The sequence below is a fragment of the Sciurus carolinensis genome, chromosome 19, assembly GCF_902686445.1.
Source record: "Sciurus carolinensis chromosome 19, mSciCar1.2, whole genome shotgun sequence".
Lineage (NCBI taxonomy): Eukaryota > Metazoa > Chordata > Mammalia > Rodentia > Sciuridae > Sciurus > Sciurus carolinensis.
Window position 1 is genome coordinate 26,452,763 of NC_062231.1, and position 21,262 is coordinate 26,474,024.

Here is a 21,262-nt window from a genome sequence, read left to right on the forward strand (position 1 = left end):
GCCTTCTTCACAGAGCTGTTGGGAGGGAAAATGAGATCAGATGAAGGGTTTGCTGCAATGCTGGCACACAGTAAGTATTCAACTAATGTCCGTGCCTGTTATTATTTTTTTCTGAATCCTAGTTAAGTTTCAAGACTTTCTTTACAAGCATAGAAAACCAGACGTTGAAAAGGTTCTTGAAGTTATCTTGTTAGGTTTACCTCTTAGCAGATGATTTTCAACACTTTACCACTGACATTTGAAACCTGGGAATAGATGCCAGTAACTGGATTATGCAAGTTACTGGGGCACTAACAGGAAAAAAATTGAATGAGAGGGAAGTTCGTTCAAGAGAATCTAGAGAGGAAGAGGGATACTAGGGGAAGGGGCAATGGGAGAGCAAGAGGAACGCAGACTAAAGGGAGTACAGGCCGGGAAGACAAGAAAGGAGAAAGGCCAGCCTCTGACGAGTGGAAGAGGAAAAGGGAGAAAAAGGACAGGGTAAATTCGGAGGGTCCACAATTCCACAGTGCAGGCACTGACACGCTTTAGGGGCCAAACGTTCTGGATCCTGATCATTGTAAACTGCAAGCTTCTAAGTCACATTTCGTGACCTCTCCGTGCCGTTTTCTTTGGCGTTCACAGCGTGGATCAGCAGTCACGCTGGACACTCTGCTAATGACAAAAGCCTATTCAAATAAGGGATTCTAGGAAGGGGAGAGAAAGGAGGGAAAGCAGGGAGGGAGAGTGTGCAGGGCTTGCTAGGCACGTGAGAGCTCCGGGAAGCCTCAGCTTCTGCTGCACCTGCTCCAGCGCACGCTGGAGCGCTGACCACGAGGAGCTGCGAGGCTGGAGCTCGGCGTGTAGTTCACACCACCCTCAGCGTCTCCGCGGGGCTGGCTTGTTACTATTATCGTCGTTGTTGTTATTACTGAGACTCCTAGGTACCGAGGGTTGAGCCCAGGGGCGCTCAACCACCGGGCCACACCCCCAGCCCTTTTCATTTTTTATTTTGAGACAGGGCCTCGCTAAGTTGCAGAGTTGGCCTCGGACTCGCACCCTCCTGCCTCGGCCTCCGGAGCGGCCGGGATGGCGGGCGGCACCACCGCGCCCGGTCGAGCCTCGTTTCGGAGCAGAGATTTCCCAAGCACAGCGCTTTCCTGACACGCACGTCGGGTCGACGCTGTTAAAACCTAAGGGCCGCCAGAGACGCCTGGGGAATTCAGAGCGGACTCCCGTCCCGCTTCTCCCAAGCCTTCCTCGCTGAGGAGAGAGAGAGAGAGAGAGAGAGAGAGCGCCGCCTCTCCTTTTAAAGGGGCGCGTTCCCCGGGCGCCCGGCGTGGGGCGGGACTTCCTGCTTCGCGCGCAGAAACTTCCGCCTCGCGCCGGAAGCGGCGCGGCCCACGGCGCGCGGGACTTCTCGGAAAGTTGAGGCGCCGGTCGCGGCGGCCCCGCGTTCGGCGCGGTCATGCTGACGCCCGCGTTCGAGCTGAGCCAGGACCCCGACTTCCTGACCGTGGCCATCCGCGTGCCCTACGCCCGGGCCTCGGAGTTCGACGTGTACTTCGAGGGGGCGGACTTCAAGTTCTACGCCAAGCCCTACTTCCTGAGGCGAGTGCGCGCGCGCGGCGGCGCCGGGGCGTTCCGGCGGGCGCGGGGGTCGGCGCAGGCCCCCGCTGTCCGCCATCCCCGGACCGCGCCGCCCGCGCGGGCCCGCCGGCCTCCCCTGCGCCGGACGTCCCCGGCCCGCCCACCTGGCTGCCGGCTGGGCTGATGCGCCGCCCTCCCGCAGGCCCCGCCTGCGTCCCCGACGCCGGGGCGGCGCAGCTCCGGTGCTCTGGTTCCCCGGCGCCACGCTCTGCTCGGTGGCGCCCCTTGGCCAGGCGCTCGCTGTGCTGCTCGGTGGCGCCCCTTGGCCGAGGTGCTCTTGTCTCCTGGGTCCCCCCATGTGCCACTCGCTGCGCCCCTAGGCCAGGCGCTTGCTTTTCCCACCGTGCCGCCCCACTGCTCGGTGGTGCCCCTTGGTCAGGCGCTCGCTTTTCCTATTGTGCCACTTGCTGCTCGGTGGCGCCCGTTGGCCAGGCGCTCGCTCTTCCCACTGTCACTCCACTGCTCGGTGGCGCCCCTTGGTCTGGCGCTCGCTTTGCTGCTCGGTCGCGCCCCTCGGCCGAGGTGCTCTCGCCTCCTCGGTCCCCCCGTGTGCCACGTGCTGCCCGGTCGCGCCCCTTGGCCAGGTCTTCTGCCTCGGTCCCCCCAGGCTCCACTCGCTGCTTGGTGGTGCCCCTTGGCCAGGTGCTCGCTCTTCCTCTGTGCCACTCCGCTGCCCTAGACAGGTCCTCTGCCTCCCCGTGTGCCCTTTCACTGATTGGTCGGGCCCCTTAATTGTGGTGGTTCTCCCCGAGTCCCAGTGAGGGTGGCCAGCACTTGCCTGTGAGATTGTTTTTGCAGAACCCTAGCAGCGCATCAGCCGCTCACCTGGTCACCCTCAGGGTGGTGGACCAGTAATGCCCTTAGGTGTAATTTGTGCCTCATCTTATTTAACTTTGACAGAGATGATCGCAGATTAGGCACCGCTGTTAGCCCCATGATTCAGGGGACCCTCTGGATTATTCTTCCCAGGACACCTCCAGTCCCTTGTCCTCCCCTTTCTTACTAGGTAACAGCATTGTCCTCTCCTGTGCAGCTGCAGCCCGCCTTTCTTGGCCCAGTACTTGTGTGATACACACCGTCCACTCCAGTCAAGCCAGTTCCTTCACAGTGCCTCGGACACTGCTTGGATTTCAGTTAGACCTTAACTTACCCTTCCTGCTTGACTATACGGTAGTCCTCCCCTTGTTCGTGGGGAGACCCCACTGGATGCCTGAAACCAACCCTGTGTATACTATATTATGTTTTTTCCTGTGCTTATATATCTAATATAGAGTTTAATTTATAGACACAGTAAGAAATGGACAGTAATAATAAAATTGAGACATTATAACAATATAATGTAATGCAAGTTATGTGAGTGTGTTCTCTTTCTCAGACTGTCATATGTACTGTACTGTCATATGTACCATACTTTATTTTTGGACTTGGGGTGGGTAATTGAAACCACAGAAAATAATAGTGGGTAAGGAGGACCACTGTACTATTACTTATTGAAGGCTCATGGTACCAGGTGTCTGTTGCTAGAGAACCAGTCAAACTTAATGCTGTAAAAAAAAAACAATAGTTATTTTATTATCTGCCCTAGTTTCTGTGGGCAAGGAATTTGGTAAGGGTTTGGCTGGGCTGTTCTGGCTTTAAAGATTTTTTTGTTTATTTTTTGGTACTGGAGATTGAACCCAGAGGCCCTTAACCACTGAGCCACATCCCCATCCCTTTTTATTTTTTATTTTGAGGCAGGGTCTTGCTAAGTTGCTGTGACTGGCCTCAAACTTGTAATCCTCCTGCCTTAGCCTCCCAAGTTGCTGGGATGATAGGTATGCCCCATTGTACCCAGCTTGGCTTTAAAAATTTTAATGCCACTGTGGTTAAATTGTGGCTTGACTTGGAATATAGGTTAGTAAGGAATGTAGTGGGTGGAGGCTGGTGAAGCGGCTTTCTTCATAGAGTCTCCTAGGACCTCCCCACGTGGTCTCGTTTCATGTCTCTTTTGTGTTTCCTTGGCAGATTTGGACTAATAACCAGCGTCCAAAGTTTTTAAGAACAATTCCAGCAAGCAAGGCAGAATCTTTTTCACCTTTTATGACCATGTCACTTCAGAAAAGGCAGAGTGTCTTGTCACTTGTGCTTTATTGTAATGATCAAAACAGCCCCAGAAGTCTGCTGAATTTTAAGGGGAAAGGATAATGACCCCCATGATGGAGAGTAGGGATGTGAAATGGCAGTCTTTGAAAATACAGCTTGCTGCAGTGTATATGAGGTGAATAAAAGTTGTCATTCTCCTTGAGGAATTCAGGGTCTAGCTGGGAAGGCACACCTGCAAACAGAATTTAACTCTGTACCCCTGAATTGGGAGAGGAGGTCAGCAGCAGTACCTTACGTTTTCTGAAAGCTTGCCCACTGGGCCAGCCATGGAGCTCTGTGCTTTATTGCTTCATTCTCCTGGTAACCTTCAGGTAGGTACTGCTGTGAGCTCTTGGTTTCTGGAACTTAACAGGCTTGTCTAACCAAGTTCCTTAGCTGGTGAATGGCAGAGCGGAGACTTGAATCAGTCTGGGTCTCAGAGATTGTAACCATTATGGCTAATTCATAAACTGATTATTCTGGGCTCCAAAGGGATCTGGGTGCTGAAAATGCATTGTAGCTGGAGGAAACCTCGGTGGCAGCTAAGTCGCGAATCCTGGGCCATTTGCGCGACCTGCCAGGTTGTGTTTTGTTTTGTTTTTAACTTGAGGCAAGAGAGTGAGGCAAGGAAAAGAGGCTCCAATTTCAAGTTTGGGATGGTAGGAAGTGTGTCTGATAGTTTAACTGATGAATTGTAGTTATGTAGACAACATCAGACAGCCATAAAACTTTTTCAGATACAAGAGAGACAATGAGCTTTCTGTTCTAGAAAAATTGTTTTGGGGCCTCAGTGGAAGACTTGGCTGAATCAAGGTAAAAATTGAAGCAGGGGCATCAGTTCATTTCCTATGGTATGAAAGGGGGAAATCGCCATACAATAATAATGAGATTTGAGAGGAAGGCTTTTGTGCATTCTCTTTCTTTTTTTAAGTAGTATTTTGCCTGCTATACACAATTGGTTTTGCTCTTTCTTTATTTTTATTTGCTCTTTCATTTTTCTGGCTCCCCGCCCCCCAGAACTCAGTAAACGTTTATTGAGCCCTTGCCATGTCAGGCACCAGACATGTAAATAATTCTCTCACTCATGAAGAAGGGAAGTACTATTACGGTAGAGATCACTAATACTGTGGCCTTTCTTTTTGCAGTATCTATTTTATTGGTGACTGGGGATATTCAGATAGAAAGATGAGTCTTCTATAATTTTTACTTTCTTTGTTGGGGAAGGAATCTAAGTTATTTAGTTTGTAAATGTAAAAGAAATGCTGAGGAATTTACTTTTTAAATGGTCACTAGGGTTGGTTTATTTGTTTGTTTCTGGATATCGAACCCAGGGACACTTTACCACTAAGCTATATTGACAGTCCTTTTCATTTTTTGTTTTGAGACAGCGTCTCCCTAAGTTGTTGGGAGTCTTACTAAGTTGCCAAGACTGGCCAGCTTGCCTTGCTTCTGCCTCAGCCTCTCCACTTGCTGGGTTGCAGTCTTCCTGCCTCTCAGCCTCTTGAGTTGCTTTGGTTGATAGATTTTGGTGGATTGGTGAACCCTGTTACTGTGACCCCTTGTGTTGTGTTGTATGTAAGGACTTGATGAGACCTGTGTTAAATCTGCAGACTCACCCTTCCTGGAAGAGTTGTAGAAAATGGAAGTGAGCAGGGGTCCTACGATGCAGAGAAAGGTATTGTCTTTGGAATGTTTGATTGTTTTTCCTTGTGTTCTTCCTGTTAGCATATCTACATAATAGTCTTTCAAGCGAATATGGGGACCCTTAGATGTCCTGCAGTTACAATCTGCTCCTGTCACTCTTTACAATCTGCTGCCTTTATTCATGATTTTTTTGACAGTTAGAGTTTCCTCAGTCCTTTAAAGTATTTCATGAGTTTCTTCAAAGCAAAGTTGAATTAGTTAAATACTCTGACCCCATTTTCTAGAAGTACTTCCTCTACATTAAGTAGGTGTTTAAAAGTGAGATGATTGATTATAAAAGGTGTGGATGATTCATAAGCTTTTGAATAGAATCTTTCTTGTACAATTTTCAAAGTTGAATTTTAATAACGGATAGATGAGAGAGAAACTATCCATGGGTGGCATTTAAGCCTAATTAAATTTTCTTCTCGTGATTGATAAGTACCTCATTTTAGCTAACCATGAAACCATTTATTTTCCTTTTCTAAAAGCCACTGCTTTTCTTTTGTCACTGCATCTATAGTAAGAGTATCTCGTGTACCCTTGTGTAATTTATGCATTACGGTACAAGAGAGGAGAGGAATGAAAGAGTTAAAAAACAAAGTTGTCACTCACAGTGCAGTATAAGAACCTGCTGTCCTAGCAGTAAATCTGCCTTTAATTACAGAAGGGTTTATGTAGAAATAAGGCTACTAAATTGTAACAGTTCAGACATTTAGTAAGGTTATACATGTGGAAATATTTGGGTGAGTTATATTTGCTATATTGGGATGTAGTTGTGTGCATTGAAACAGGTAAGATGTTTGAAATGTAAAGTAATAAATGAAGGGTTGTAGGGGAACCTGGATGAGGTTGATAAACTCAGTCAGGAGAAGAAGTATGTATGTACTTCAGAGAATTGGAGTTCTCTGACAGACTCCGGGACAGACTCCAGGACGTAGTCTTGAGACATCAAAGACTCTCTTGTGAGCCACAATTATTTTTTAACATTTTTTTGTATTTTTACAACTGCTGTTCTCCTTGGATTAGACACTTGATTTTTCTCCCAGCCCAGAAATATATTTTATAAGTAACTGTTGGTTAATTCTAAGCTGTTACTTCCTTGGACCACTGATGTTCAGAAGTTTTGATTTGGAATTTTAATGGTATCAGTAGGTTAAGGTGGTACTGGATGGGACTGAAGCAGTCTGTCACTTGGCAGTTTAACTTGGAGAAGTGACAGCTTCTGAAAAGCCCTGTTTGAACCTTTTCCTGTTTTGATTTGTATTCACTAGATCTGTAATCGGGGCATAATTTTGGAGCCTAGTGAGTTAAAATTATGTTTACTGAGACATGTATTTCTTAAATATATTTGTGAAGTCTTTGAAAGTTTTCATCTGTCTAAGCATAAAACAAATTTATATTTAAGGAATTTTTACCATTCGATTACCCAAAGAAACTCCTGGGCAGTATTTTGAGGGATTGACCATGTTAACGGCTCTTCTGGCACCAAGAAAACCCAGGACGGCCAAACCACTTGTGGAAGAAATAGGTATGTGTTTTGCAGTTGGGAAGAAATAGAGATAATTAGAAATATTTAGATTTCTGTGTGTTTCTAGGGGAGAAGGGATTTAGTGAATAGGAAATGGGAGAATACCTCAGGTGACAAGGTAAGGTGGTCATGTGAAAATAGCTCATCTTGGTGTTGTGATTAAGAGATGTAAATAACCCCACTGAACCAGTAGATGCACATTTTTGGACCAACTAAAACTTTGTCTTGTCTTGGACAAGATATTAGCCTTTTGTGCTAAGATCAAAAGTGTACGGTGGAAGGAGTTACTCAGTGTGGACACCACACGATCAAGCACTGACTCCCGCCTGTCGCTTCCTGGTTATGTTGCCCTCTCTGCTCTCCAAGGCCACCACGGCCTCATTTTGCCTGAGTTCGAATGGCATATGTAATTCTCAGGGGCTGTGTTCTCTTTTGTCCAGTTTCTTTCCCTCAACATGATTTTATAAGCCGGGTCCCTCCCGCAGTCGTGGTGCATGTGCTCGTTGTCTGTGATGGTCCACGTTGATTTACCTGTCCTGCTACTGCCCAGCATTCGGGCTGGTTCCAGTTGCTTGGCTCTCATGGATAATGGAGCTGTGGATGTTCCTGTACTGTCTTTTAGTGCACATGTATAGACACTTTTTCTTACACTTTTTCTTCCTGTAGTTTTACCTAGGAAATCCAATAATTTGAAAAAAAATACTTTTTAATGCACTTAGGTGCTCTTGCAGAAGTAGTAGAAGATGACGATGGAGAGTTTGATTGGGAAATTGAACAGACTCCCTATGAAGAGGTACCGGAAGGCACTCTGAATCCACAGTGCTGCTATGGGTTTGGGAACTCACGGGCAGGAGTGGTTCTTCGGTTACAGGTATGTTGCCTTTGCGGAAAAAACTTGGGATGCAGGGTTTTCTCTAATTCCACTTCTGCTTATGCTGGTCAGTTCTGATGAAGAGCGTGCATTGAGAACCCGTGGCACAGCTTCTTGCACTTAACTGTCACCCAGGTGTTCCCTCCCTTCTATTTCTGGCTGTTCTGCCCAGTTCCACTACTCTTGCAGATGTCCTCCTGCTGTCCTTCCCCCTTGATTCAGAGGAGAACTTTCCAAAATACAGAAGACACCCTCATGCTTTCTAGAAAGCTTTGTGTTTTGTACTCCTGGAAAATGGAGATGTATTTCTAACGTGAAATGTCTTTTATAAGAAGGAGATGATTTCCTAGTGAGGATGAGAGTGTGTTTTGATCGGTCGCTCAGTTCCTGGTGGAAGGTAGGTGCTCTTCTCTCTCCTGTTGGAGCTTGCATGGAAACTCTCATTCAAGTGCTGCTCAGGAAATTTCAGATTTTGGATTTTCTAGCTAGGGATGCTCAGTCTGTACTAAGATACTTTTGATCCTATCAAGGTAAAGGTAAAGAACTTAGGTTCTGGGTTCCACTTGTACCTCTGATTAGATTTGGATGCTGTGCCAATTATTTGGCCACCGATGTTTTCTCTTCTCTTGGTAAAGTGGGAGTCAGGTTGCTCACTCACTTTAAGGCTATTGTGAAAATTTAAGGAGATACTGCATATGAAAACTCTGAAAAGCAGAAAGCTATGGCGATACCTACCCTTGGAATACAAAATGCTCTCAAGATTCCTGAAGGGAAACAAAATTGGAATTTGCATAGGAGTGATGATGGTGGACTCTCTCCTATGAAAAGCCTGGATGTCTTCCTGGTGGACTGTGGATCGTGTGTCCCTCCACCTGCTGATGTTCCCTGGTGAGTGCTGAGGTAGTCAGGACTGAGCCACTTTGTCAGCTACAGGAACTGCAGTGAAGGGACCTCATTTGTTTGACCAAGAGCTATTTTGTGGTCATTCTGTTTGGGGCTTTCCAGTCCAAAGCCATAAATAAAGGATGGTAAATGTCACATAGTCTGAGTACAGATTGTACATCCATGTTAAAGTTGCTCCCCAGGCCGGGACCTTGACATTTGAATTACTGCTGTGTGAAGGGAAGAGCCCTTCGGGCTTTCTAACAGGTTCTCAAGGTCACAGGAGTGCCCTGACTCATGCCCTGGCGGAGTCCCTTTTAGATCAGAAGTTCTTGCATCTATCGAAAATGTTCTCTAAAGTTACTAGAGTGATTTTAAACAAAAGTTACTGTGAAATATTCTTCGTATCTTTTTGAGAGTCTTAACTCAGGTATTAAATGCCTGTCACCCCACTTAAAAAGGAAACATTCTCAGTGTCATTGAAGTTCTCTAATCGTTCTTCATTACGTTTCCCATCAGAAATAAACCATCGAATTTAATGTTTATTGTTTCCAATCATTTAGCTCAGTTGTCTAAAATCATTGAACTCTTCAAGTTTTAACTGAATAAACATTGCTTTTTTTTTTTTTTTAAACACAATTCAAATGTGTATTCCCTCAAAGTACGAAGAAAAAAGCTGAGTGTGTGCATTTACTCTAGGAGTCTGGCTATCTAAATGCTGTACTGCTAGTGGCACAGGTGTGCAACACCGGGACCCCAAAAGTTCTGAAAACTCAAACATTTTAAAATATTTAATTTGGTGGCAAAACCTTATCTGTGGTAATATAAACTTTTAAATAAAGTTTTTATAGTTTTATTGGTGCATTATAATTATATATAGTGGTGGAATTCATTGTTGACATATTTGTGCACACAATTAGTAGTTGTTTTTTTAAATATGCAAGTAGTGTGCATATTCTAAATTTTTACTGTTGAAATTAGAAATAGTAATCTATTTGGATACCAGGGGGTGCGTCAGACTTCTTGGAGGAGGTGAGATAAACTATGCTATCTGTACCATATCCCTTTTCTCTATGGTGACGGAGTCTGCATCCCAAAGGCCACCTGCTTCAGAGGACTGTACAGAGCACTCTGTGCACCAGCCAGCATAACTGTGTGACCATGGCTCCCTTATGCCATATGTCACATTTTACCAGCACACAAGCCAGTGGACGTATGTAGTCTTTGTAGAGAATCGCATTTTCTCCCCTTAGTTAAATTGAGGTGTATGTTGTCCTTGACAGCTGAGCAATAACCAGACTTCCACCATGACTGTGAGTTAAAGGCTGGTCTCTTCAGGGTATGGTGTCTCACGAGGTGTCAGCACAGAAGTCTCAGCGAGTGGCAGTACTCTAGAGTTCTTCTGTCTTCACAGCCGCTGTTTGTGACAGTCATTTGAAACATAAGATGAATAATGTGGCCCTTTTTCTACTGGTAAAGCAAGTGGGAAATATTGAAAGCAACTATTATACAACTAAGAGATTTAGAACATCTCTTCTAATTTGAAATGATTTTAAAAACTTCACCATATTCTAAAAGACAGTGTTTACGTACAAGTTTAGTTTCTCCAGTTCTGCCTTTGGATGAGAAGGTAGCCATAGTGTTGTTCATTACTCACGTTTTGCCCGTATTCTAACAGCTTGTTTTCTTTCCATCATTCTGAAATGAAAAATGACTATTTTTCTCTCGTGATTAAAGAAATGTAGATTCATTATAAAATATAATACAAAAAGAAAGTAAAAAATCTTCCATAATTCCAACACCCAAGCATCTTGTCTTCATTGAGTAATTTAACCCTTTACAAGTGATATAGTCTTTCCTGTTTTTTCCCTCCAACCTTTTAAATAGCTTTTAAATATCAGTATATTTTATACTGATAAAGAAGAAAATAAAAGGATTTTGCTGAAACATAATCTCACAGTATTCTTCCCCCACTTCCTTATACACATACATACACCCCCTTCTTTCTTTCCGTTCTGAAATTGCTGCCAGCCACCAGGGCGCCTTTGGAAAACAGCCCTGGCTGCTCAGAGTCAGGGCTGCACAACAAGCTTCTGGCACCAGTGTTTGCCAGCAACCACAGTCCCAGAGAGTCTGGGCACCAACCCAGCAAGCTCTGGGGGCCATTGCTGCCAGCAGCTGTGGGACACTGGGCTTGCTGGCTCTTTCCTGCCCTGGGCTGCACTGGGGACCTGAGGCCTTTGTCTCCAGGAGACACACTGGCCAGATGTGTACACAGTTCTTCATTCTTGCTCTGGGCTGGCTCTGTCTTAATCTATGGCTAAGTGTACATAAGCCTGATTTAAATCCTCCATGACCTTTTCTTGGCAGTGCTTGTCTTTAAATAGCTCAGATGACTAGTGACCAGAGCAGAAGAGGGATCCTTTTCTTTCTCTTGTAATTTACCGTTTCTCATCCTCTTTTCCTTTGGTTGATTGATGTCTTCGATTTTTATATTCCAAGTCAACTTTGCTTTTGGTTTTTTGTTTGTTTCAGTTTCTTCTTAGGATCCAATTTGAGTATCATCACTGTGTCTGTGTGCAGAACAAGTCTAGGCAGGTCCTGCACTGCTGTGAACATTCACATTTTGACATGTGAGTGTTGTATGACTGCATATAAAGGCTCTGAGACAGGAGACCTGAGGGGAGAGGAGTGAGAGGGAAAAGAGCTGCTTGCTTCTGGGTCAGTTCTCACTCCCAAGAGAGCAGGAAGCTTATCCATATGTGTTGTGTTGGATCTCCAAGCCAGCCTCCAGAGTAGCACCTGCCTCAGCAGGCCCTCAAGCCCTCTCTGCTCTTCCATTATGTCACACTGAACCAGGCATAGTTCTAGGGGCACAGTGAAGAAGACAGACCAGATCGAATGCCCTGTGGCACATTCTGGTGGGGTGTCACAGTAATCAGGTAAACAACAGATAAATGAGATCATGACAGATAGCGATGGGTGAGGAGAGAGGAGAGGGTGCTGTTGAGAGACTGGAGCTACTCCTTGGGTTCATACCCAGAAAAGGCCCCTTCGAGGACAGTGCTGTGTGCGCTGAGTTCTGGAAGGTGAGCAGGCAGTGTCAGTGCAGAGACGCGGGGGCTGATCTGGTGTGTTCCAGCAGTGGACTCTGGTGTGGCTGGGGTGCACTGGAGCCAGGAGCGGGAGGGAGACTAGCTGATGTGGAACTGTGCTGAGGTGCACTTGGTGTGTGGAGTGTCTGTGGATGTGTCCATTTATCCTCTGCAACGTAACGGTGTGTACCAAGATGCACTAACAATACCCCATCGCAGCCCAGCATCTGGTCCAGATACAGTAATGAAACAGACCTCTTGCCCCAACTCATTACTGCCTTTACTAGCAGGTGAGGAAACTGAGGCCCAGGGAGGATAGGTATTCTCAGCATCAGGCCTGGGGGTCACAGGGAGCCACAGTGGAATGGGGAGACAGAATGCGATTCAGGAGGAATGTGCTAAGCTCTGTGCTTGATGCCTTCCTGTATTATCTATCTCCTTAATCCTCACAGCAGCCTCTGGTACTGAATGATGTTCACCCCGTTTCTTAAGAAGATGTCCTTAGGGTTTTCCCCAGGACTGTGGAGACATTGCACTACCCAGCAGAAGGGCTGTGCTGCTGTGATTATGTGACAGGTCTTAAGAGGGGAGAGTGCTCTGCATTATCTAGGTAGGGAGACTGAGGGTCAGTAAAAGGGGGAAGGCCACATGATGACAGAAGCTTAGGGAAGGAGGGAGGGCCTCGTGATGTGGGCTGCAGACCAGGAACGAGGACACCTCCAGATGGAAAGGGCAAAGAAATGGATTCTCTGTGACCCTGCAGAGGGGTGTGCAGCCCAGCCCATACTTTGACTTCAGCCCAGTGAGACTGATTTCGAGTTCTGACCTCCAGAACTGCAAAAGAGTAAATTTGGGTTGTGCTAAGCCACCATGGTTATGTGTCAGAGTGGATGGCACAGCTGGAGCTGGTGTGTCTCACTCCAGAGCCACTCTTTCTCCTTCATTAGACTGTCTTCAGAAGTATCTAGGGGAGACCTGAGAGAGGGTTGGGGCCAGGGAACTCCTTGGGGCCAGAAGAACAGAAGGAAAGGGGTGGCCCCAGAGTGCTGCAATCCAGGGGTGGGAAATGGCTGGTGAGCCCTGAGATGCAACCTAACACCTCCTCTCCCCAAGCCTTCGTCAGCACCCCACCCAGTCTGGCTGCACTTGCTAGTTTCAGGCAGGCCAAGGAAGCACAGGAGACAGGAAAGACCCAGGTTGCACTGCCCTGGAAGGTGATTCTGGTGGAGTCCTTTCTGTGAGCACTTCCCAGGCAAACACGCTGCATGCTTGTTAAGCTCTTCCATCCTGAGTACCCTCTGTCAGGGTTATTGCAAATGGCACAAACTCGTGGCTTGCCCTGAGATTCTAGCTACTGTTTATTAGTATTTCTATAGAAAAATATATGTTAAGTCTCCAAATGTAAACTGCAAAGAAACTATTGGAATGCAGATTTTTTATAAGTTTGTTGACAGTCATTAATCTGATTTTTGCCCAAAATGTTTGTACTTGGAAATATTAAGATACTCTAGATGTTCCTGTGACTTCCAAAAATGTCTCTGGTCCCTGTGATTGTGTTAGAATGTTAAGATTAAATATTGTTGATATTATTTGGCCTAAATGCATTGTGGTAGGGATGAATTTTTTCTTTAATTATGTGAAAATTTCGATTGTGTGGTGAGGCTATGTCCTAATCACTCCCTTCTAATTCCACATAACTCACTTTAATTTTAGTGATTTTGCATTGCAGCCGTTGACTTTTAAGCCTGCCTATTAGGCACTAACCTATAATTCCATTTACATTATCTGTCGTAACAGTTTCCCTTCAATTCAACTAAGTTAATTCCTTTGATTTCTTTTCAAGTAATATCCTTTAGGCTTCTTTCAGCTTCTGTTCTTCTCACCTGGGGCTAGTAGTAGAGATGGGGAGGTTGAAGAAAGAAAAAGCACAGTTATGGGGATATTTTGCATTGTATAAGGTTTCTTTGCTTCACAGTTCTGACCAAAGGAATAAATACCACATGGTATCCTAGACAATTTTCCTAGTATGTGTATTTTTAGTAGGATTCCACTTGGAAAACATGGTGTGTATTAATAAGGTATTCATTTCTGTAAAGACAATTATGATAAAATTGATTCTTAGATTTTCAAATTTTTCAATGGAAAGTCATATCCATCAAAATTGCCCTTAAATATTCTTAAATCAAATGGGCATGGTGGTGCAATCCTGTAATTCCAGTTACTCGGGAACTGAGGCAGGAGGATCATAAGTTCCAGACCAGCCCTGGTAACTTATAGTGAGACTCTATCTCAAAATAGCAAAGGGCTGGGAATGTAGATCAGTGGTAAAATGGCCCTGGGTTCAATCCCCAGTACTGAAAAACAAAACAAAATAAAACAAAGGACTTAGGTTGACTTCCAAAGTAGAACGTGTAGTTCTGTGTATGCAGCCTCCTATGCTGATTCTTTTTTTGAGACAAGTTGAGCCAGTCATAGGAAGAAGGACGTGAACGTCTGGTACTCAGACTACTCTCCCTTGAATAGCTTTCAGGTCTGAAGGGGCAGATGGGCGATGCTGGAGAACAAAGTGTTCTGCTTGTTTGCAGGGGTTATTTCATTTTGCCTCTGTGTCAGATTTTTATAGCTGTAATACACGTTGCCGGGTTTGCTTGTCATAAGGGTTGGGTGGGATGGTCTGATCATTTCTAGCAGGCCCAGAGAGTACTGGCTGTTGCCTGATCCATCACTGTGTCACAGGTGCCATCACAGTTTACTGATCATTTAGATGCTTCCTGTGCTTTGCTGTTTATTTTCCTTGCAAAAGTGGAGTTTTTAAATGCTAAAAATAGGAGATAGCAAATTTCCTTTCTTTTTCTGAGTCCTTTTAGGATGAGTTGAGTGATGTCATTGACATTAAGGATCCAGATTTTACTCCTGCGGCTGAACGAAGGCAGAAGCGCCTGGCTGCTGAGCTGGCCAAATTTGATCCTGATCATTATCTGTGAGTACTGAGTTTTTTGAGGACTAAATAATTTACTTCACATTCATTTAAAAAATTTTTGAGTGTAACTCTACAGATCAAGTACATTTTGGATGCTAGAAATTAGTGATGGCTCAAAACTTAATTGAACTCTGGGGTTAGCTGTAGCTACTGTATGTCTGTGTTGGTTCTAGTTGCTCACCTTAGCAGCAAAGGACTACTTAACATCCTTTTTGAGGGTTTCCTCACTACGAGTAAAAAAAGAATGAATTCATGGGAACACTTATCCTTCTTTTAAGTAGGCATTTTGTTGTGCTTAGTGATATACATAAATGAAAGACTGTCTCCAGTTCCTTAAGAAGCTGAATCTCATGTCCTGCTTTTCTTGCTGATCCAGGGTCTTCCTAACACTCATCCTGGCACCTGTAATCAGCAATCTGTTTCAAATGAACGAGTGTTTATCCCTTGTGGTGGACTATGAATAGAACCTGTAGATTGTGAGTTTTGCTCTGCTTCTCACCTGTATTAGTTGTGCCTAGCCAGAATGCTTCTCTCTCAGGCTACATTTACACAATGAACTTACGTAATTAATGATCACTTGAAAGACTGTGATGAGAGCAGCCCTCATTCTGATTGTCACTGACCCTGTGTGGAAGATGGTCTTTGTCCATTGACATAGGCCTCCCTGATCTTCCCCAGCTCAAGGCTGACGACTCTCCACTGGTACATCTGCAACTGTAATCATCACTGCCCCTCACGTTTGTATAGTGCTTTCAGCTTATCAAATGCTCTCATGCGATTTTTAATTCAGTTTTCATAGCAGATGAGGAAAAGAGGTCAAGGCACTTGCCCAAGGTCACGCTACCACTAAGTGGCCTGGCCAAGACTTGAAGGGAGTCTCCATTTTTCACTTTGTGTTTTCTTTTTATGTACACTATTTTAGTTTAACTGCTGTTGCTGTTGTGATTAACATCCTATCTCCTGTGACACAGTGGGATACTAATTGGAATGGCAGAAATCTGTCTTATGATGTGCAAATGCAATGAATGATGTGTGATGATAAATGGTTGAACTCTTCACCATCCTAAGGGCAGCCGAGTGAGAGCAGGGTGTGTTACGTTTCAGAGGGCATCTGAGAGATTGAGCTCCATTTATATTGCCATTTCTAATTACCTTTATCTCTCCAGTTGTGGTTTTAAAGGTCCACTGAAGAGTAATTTGAAGAAATCCATTTAAAATCATGCTGAATATTTAAAGTGGAAATTTCATTGTCAGCAAATTTCTCAGGCTAGCATGAAAACAGAATGAGCTTTACAAGACTGAAATTTCAAGTGGGAGGGAGCTTAATTAGAACTGCCTATCTCTTCTGAAACCAGAAGAATAAGTGTATGGCCTGAGAGAATTGGGAAATTGAAATTGATAGTTGGCAGTGTGGTATTGTAAGCAGCCCTTATTTTTCTTCATCTCTCTGTTTCTTGTCCAAAAGCTCATCTTCTTTAATAGCGTGTGGGAAATTTCTCACCCTTGCTCAAGGAGGCTTACCAGAGTGGCTTCAGTTTAGTCCTGGGCTGGGGCAGGAGAGCAGAGTTACAGGGTCAAGGTTCCTGGTGACTTGTAAGGCAGTAAGACTTGGGCCAATAGTAATTTTGTGAGATCCTTTACTCATTATTCATATTAGCTGGCCGACTTACCCAAATATGATTAATATTTGATGAAACACAAGTAAAGTTCTTATAAAATTTTCAGTTAAAACATTTTTAGTTCAGTGCTTTTTGTTGTTGTTAGTGGTTAATACATTTCAGAAAAAGTCTCCCTTTGTACCTGTGTTGTCTGCCTTGTGGATGGTGTGTTGCATGCATTCTGTTACACATATTCACACGCAGATGTAACACTTACATGTAATACATTAGCACAAACAGTCCCTATTTTTAAGTTGTTTAACCTGTCCTTAGAGGTCACATGTAGGTCTCACGTTGTCAGGTTTTGGCAGGGCTTGATGAAAGCAAACCGATTTTAGCCTAGCAGGATGTGGTGAGGTCCACTGATTGTAGAAAGAAATTTATAAATTTCAAAGGCAAAAGTTATTGACTCTGGGTGATTATTTCTAAAATTCTCTGTTGTAAAATCTGGATGTTTTCATGCTGTCATTTCTCTTGTTCTGGTATGTTTTGTAGCCTCGCACAGTGCTGGGCATATAATAGACTTTAAATTGTTAATTGTTGACATATTTTGTACCTTAACCAGTTCATGAAATCTTGCCTATTCCTTTGGGAGAAAACAGTAGAATAATTTAACATTATGGAACATTCGTGAGATAAAAATAGGACAAAAATTATCACCCACCATTTGGGGACCCTTTTAAAACTTACATGATTTTGAATTTGTTAAAGATGGTCTGTTGATCAGACTTCTGGATGACTCAGGTCTACTGGTGAAGGTAGGAGGAGCAGGACAGGTGTCCCAGGTGGCCTTTATTCAGAGCACAAGCACAGGCAGAGGCCGTGGAGGGAAGCTCCTGCAGGCATCCTTTCATGTGTGCGTTTGCCCGACAAGCATTTGTTTGAAGGAGCTGCCTGCTAGTGGCAAGGACAACGGTCTCTGCTTACGGGGCTGCTATTCTAATGAGGGCAGTAGATGACAGTGTCTTGGTGACGAGGGCTCCAAGGAAGCCAGATTAAGGCTTGGAGCACGACCTCACATTGCACTGACCCCTCTGCTTCAGCTCGTCTGAAGTGGGACGCATCACATCACCCCAAAGTCTTCCTGCATTTTCTCATGTCGACAAGTGCCCCATTTTCCACCCCAGCCATCTAGTTTCCAGAGCCAAGACTCAGCTTTGGCTTCATCCTTACCCCCACATTCAGTCGGTCCTGACGCTGTGCCGTTTGTCTGTGTCACTGCCTTCCCTTCCTCTTTTCTGGCCCCTCTCTGTTTGAGGTGTTGCCCTGCTCCCTGCTCTCCAGCTGGCCCCTCTCCCTCCTGTCTGAACTCTTCAGATGTGTCAGTTGCAGGACTGAGGTGAGGTCTGCTTCCACGTGGGCTTGGTGCTCCCTGGAAGGGAGTCCAGGCTCTCCTTGGCAGGACACTAGAAGGTTGTAGCAGTTGGGACAGGTGGATCCTGCCTACTTGGTGGCTTCCAGTCTGCACTCACTGTCCAGCTTCTCCTCAGCTTCCCTGCCTGTGCCACACCACTGCTCAGGGCCTCTTCCTTGTGCTGTCCCTCTGCCCATTGGCCTCAGTGGCCTTCCGTGTTCTGGGAGAGGACTCAGCCATGCCCTCAGGGACCTTCCTCCTAGGCTGGTGTAGCCCTTGGTACGTCATTGCTGTCCTGTTGCTGCTTGTCTTGTTTTTACCACATTGTTCGGTAGCCTCTGCATTTGTACCCATGGTTCCATTAAGTTGTGTCGTCCTGAAGGACGGAGTAGATCGCCCCACCGGTCTTTGTCTCTGATGCCACCTGCAGCGTGCAGTCAGTGAATGCCTGTTGCATTAGTGGTGTTTAAAAACTTGAAAGTAATTTATTCTGGAAAGGAGAACATTAGATTCAAATCTTGGTTATGAACCCTTATTTCATGGACACTGTGAACAGTGAGCCATCACGGTTTGGATTACTGGAACAGGATTAGTGAAATTTTATTCAAAATGACCAGTTGAATATTTTAGAGGATTGGGGAGCAGGAGAAATAGAGTTGGTAGGATTGCCATTCTACCCAGCCAGTTTGATTGCTTTCCCTGTTGGACTTCCCCAGGGGAAGCTAGCCTCGTCGCGGGTGGGCCCTTCTGCCCTTGCCTTAAGCGTCTCCAGTGCTGCAGTGCCCAAGGCCCTTTCAAGTATTCAGTTCTTATGGATAAAACCCCCTATATTTTTCAACATGAATTAGAAGATTATTGTCACCACAACATATTTTTTTCATCTCCTCTCAATACTTTTTTCTTAAATGTGTAGCCTTTTTACCTGGATTTGACAACTGTTCTTTGGGCCCAGAATACCCTGACCCATCCCTCTTCATAAGAGTAGACACTGATTGTCACTCAGCTCTTGAGTTAGGTATTCCTTCTTCCTGAGTCCTTGCTGGCTGTCCTCGTTGTCTTTTGCCATAGGTTGTTTGCTGTTATGTCAGAGCAGTGTGTGCTGTTGTGCTTGCTTTATCTTCCTGTGGGACTGTGAATTCCACCAGGGCCAAGACAGTGACACCCCAGTGCCTCACATGCAGCTTGGAACGTGGCAGTCATTACGTTTTGTTGAATGAATGAGTTCTTTAGTATTTTAGCCATTTCCTCTTTTTGTTTATCATTTTTGAAAGTCATTCTTTTATCTTCTTCAGTAATTTAAAATCAAGGAACTGTTAGCAAACTAGGTAAAATAACTTGCATTGTAGTAAAAGTATCAGTGCAGAAAGTGATGTGTGTGCGTGCACGGCACGCACACTCCACTCCATTAGCCTCTATGAAGTTGCATTGTCTTGAATTTCCTGCCCCTGTTTTTCTTTGCTGGTGAATTTGAAAGATCTTTCCCTTTATTGCAACCTTACCAAAATCTGTGGTGCATGAAATCCTAGCACAAGAGCTCGGTTTCAGTCCAGTGTGTTCGGATTCATTTCTCCCAAACACTGTGTAAAGGACTTGCCTTCAGGAGAGGACGACTGTCCAATACCTCTGTTTAAGGAAATCACAAATGTCACATGTCCCTCAACTCATGCTTGCGCATGGCCTCGTAGGGTTAGTAAACAGTAAATACAGGGCTTAGTCTTTCCTCGACACATACTCTGAATTAACAGTCTGTGTTTCTAGTGGAAATGTGATGAATGAAGATCAAACTGGAGAGATGGAAACCAGCCCAGTGCCCTGTAATGAGCCATTCACTCTTCCTTCCCAGAGCTGACTTGTTTGAAGACGAGGCAGTCAAACAGATTTTGAAGTATAATCCTTGGTGGAATGATCCCTATTCAGAAATGATGACCTGTTTGGGGAAGAGTCAGGAGCCAGAAAGTCATGGAGCATTAGGTAAGAAACTCACAATTAGGCTTATTAGTTAAAACTTTTAAAATCTCATGGTAGAAAGCAGGTTGAGAAACATTCTGGAATTGTCTTCTATTTTTGCAATTATATTCCCATAAGTCTAAAATTAGCTTAAAATAAAAAGTTTTTAAAATTAAAAAAAAAATCTCTGTGTACCAAGTTTGCTGCCTTCTCTATTCTTAAGCATATGATTTAATTACCTTAAAGTGTGAAAATATGATTTTGTATTGCCGATTTTAGAAATGAGATCTTCATCCTTGAAAATGCCACTAAATCATTTCACTTATTTTGTGTTGAAAAATACTTTTGAAGTACAGTTTCCTTTAGAATCACTGGATTCCTTTTAATATTTTTTTATTAATTCATAGTAAATTCAGCATGCAGGACACTTGATTTTGCAGAAACTACTTGAGAGGTGTGAATACTCCTGTGGAAAGGTGCTTAAGTGTTAGTATTGGTGGGAAAGGACCCAGTTCTCTGTCTGTTTCTCTGATGAGTGGTTTTAATATGTCCTCCTTGTTTTTTCGCCAGCTTTATGAGGAGGCCAGTGCATCTGTGCTCATACCCATGCTTGCAGGGAATGGGTAGGCCAGCATGCTCCATGAAAACTGAGCTGGGGTTTTATGAGCCAAAGGAGTGGCTGTGCCATACTTAGCACAAAGCCAGACATTGCCCACAGAGAGGCCCTTCTTAGGAACCTGAGTTAAAATAAGAAGTTCCTTCTACAAGTTCAAGGTTGGCATATTAAATCTGCATGTTAGAGTTCTAACCATTTCAGAGATAGATCAGCAATGAGAGTCTGTTTTGACCAACATACTGATTTGGCTTTTATTTATATATTAAAACTGACATTTCTTCGGGTAAACAAAAGGTTATCTATTTCTCTCAAGAACATTTAATGAAATATAGACCCTTCCCACCCCAGCTTCCTCTTCCTAAAGTGATTGCTGTTACTACTTGTGTATTTTTGCATTCTCTTCCACTCCACTCCACTCCGTCTGAAGTAGCTTTGGGCTTGGTGTGGTATCAGTTTTTTTATTCCTTGCATAGCAGTGCAGTAGTGTCTGGTTTAGTGCCTGTTATGTAACAGGTGCTAAGTTTATATTTCATGGAAAAATAAAAATAGTAGTGAAGTTTTATTTTTTGTAGTTAAGTTTTGTTAGAGTTTAGGTGATTTTTCCTAGATCAAAAAATTGCTGCTCTAAGCTTTTACAAATTAGATAAATTAGCTTGCATGAGAGACTCATTTATAATAACTTGATACAGTTATTGTTTTCAACAAATCCTGGGTTTACATTTAATTTAAGAAGCCTTCAGAGAGTTCCCACATGACAGTGGCAGTTTTTCAGGTGCAGAGTTGCTAATGTCATTTGGGTAGTTAGCTGTGTGCCTGTCTCTTCTCAGAAAGTTGTCCAGACTGAAATCATGAAGGATGTCAAATGGTGGGAATCTGTTTCCGTGGTTGCAGCGGA

At 44.4% G+C, this 21,262-nt stretch overlaps 1 protein-coding gene across 5 annotated transcripts in view; it reads left to right on the forward strand.

The window, feature by feature from the left end:
- Positions 1-1,365: 1,365 nt before the first annotated feature.
- The window catches only part of Shq1 (SHQ1, H/ACA ribonucleoprotein assembly factor), an 83,068-nt gene continuing 63,171 nt past the window's right edge, over positions 1,366-21,262 (forward strand). For 3 of the 5 annotated variants that reach the window (XR_007106271.1, XM_047534725.1, XM_047534727.1), the window contains exons 1-6: positions 1,366-1,590; positions 5,361-5,425; positions 6,842-6,964; positions 7,684-7,835; positions 14,680-14,792; positions 19,648-19,775. Coding sequence is in view for 4 of the 5 variants with exons in the window: in XM_047534725.1 (XP_047390681.1) it covers positions 1,448-1,590; positions 5,361-5,425; positions 6,842-6,964; positions 7,684-7,835; positions 14,680-14,792; positions 19,648-19,775 (724 nt within the window). In the remaining variant the exon portion in view is untranslated. Of the gene's footprint in view, positions 1,591-3,639; positions 3,887-3,915; positions 4,083-5,360; positions 5,426-6,841; positions 6,965-7,683; positions 7,836-14,679; positions 14,793-19,647; positions 19,776-21,262 lie in introns of those variants that run through there. The other 2 variants (XM_047534726.1, XM_047534729.1) reach the window with 2 other exon arrangements.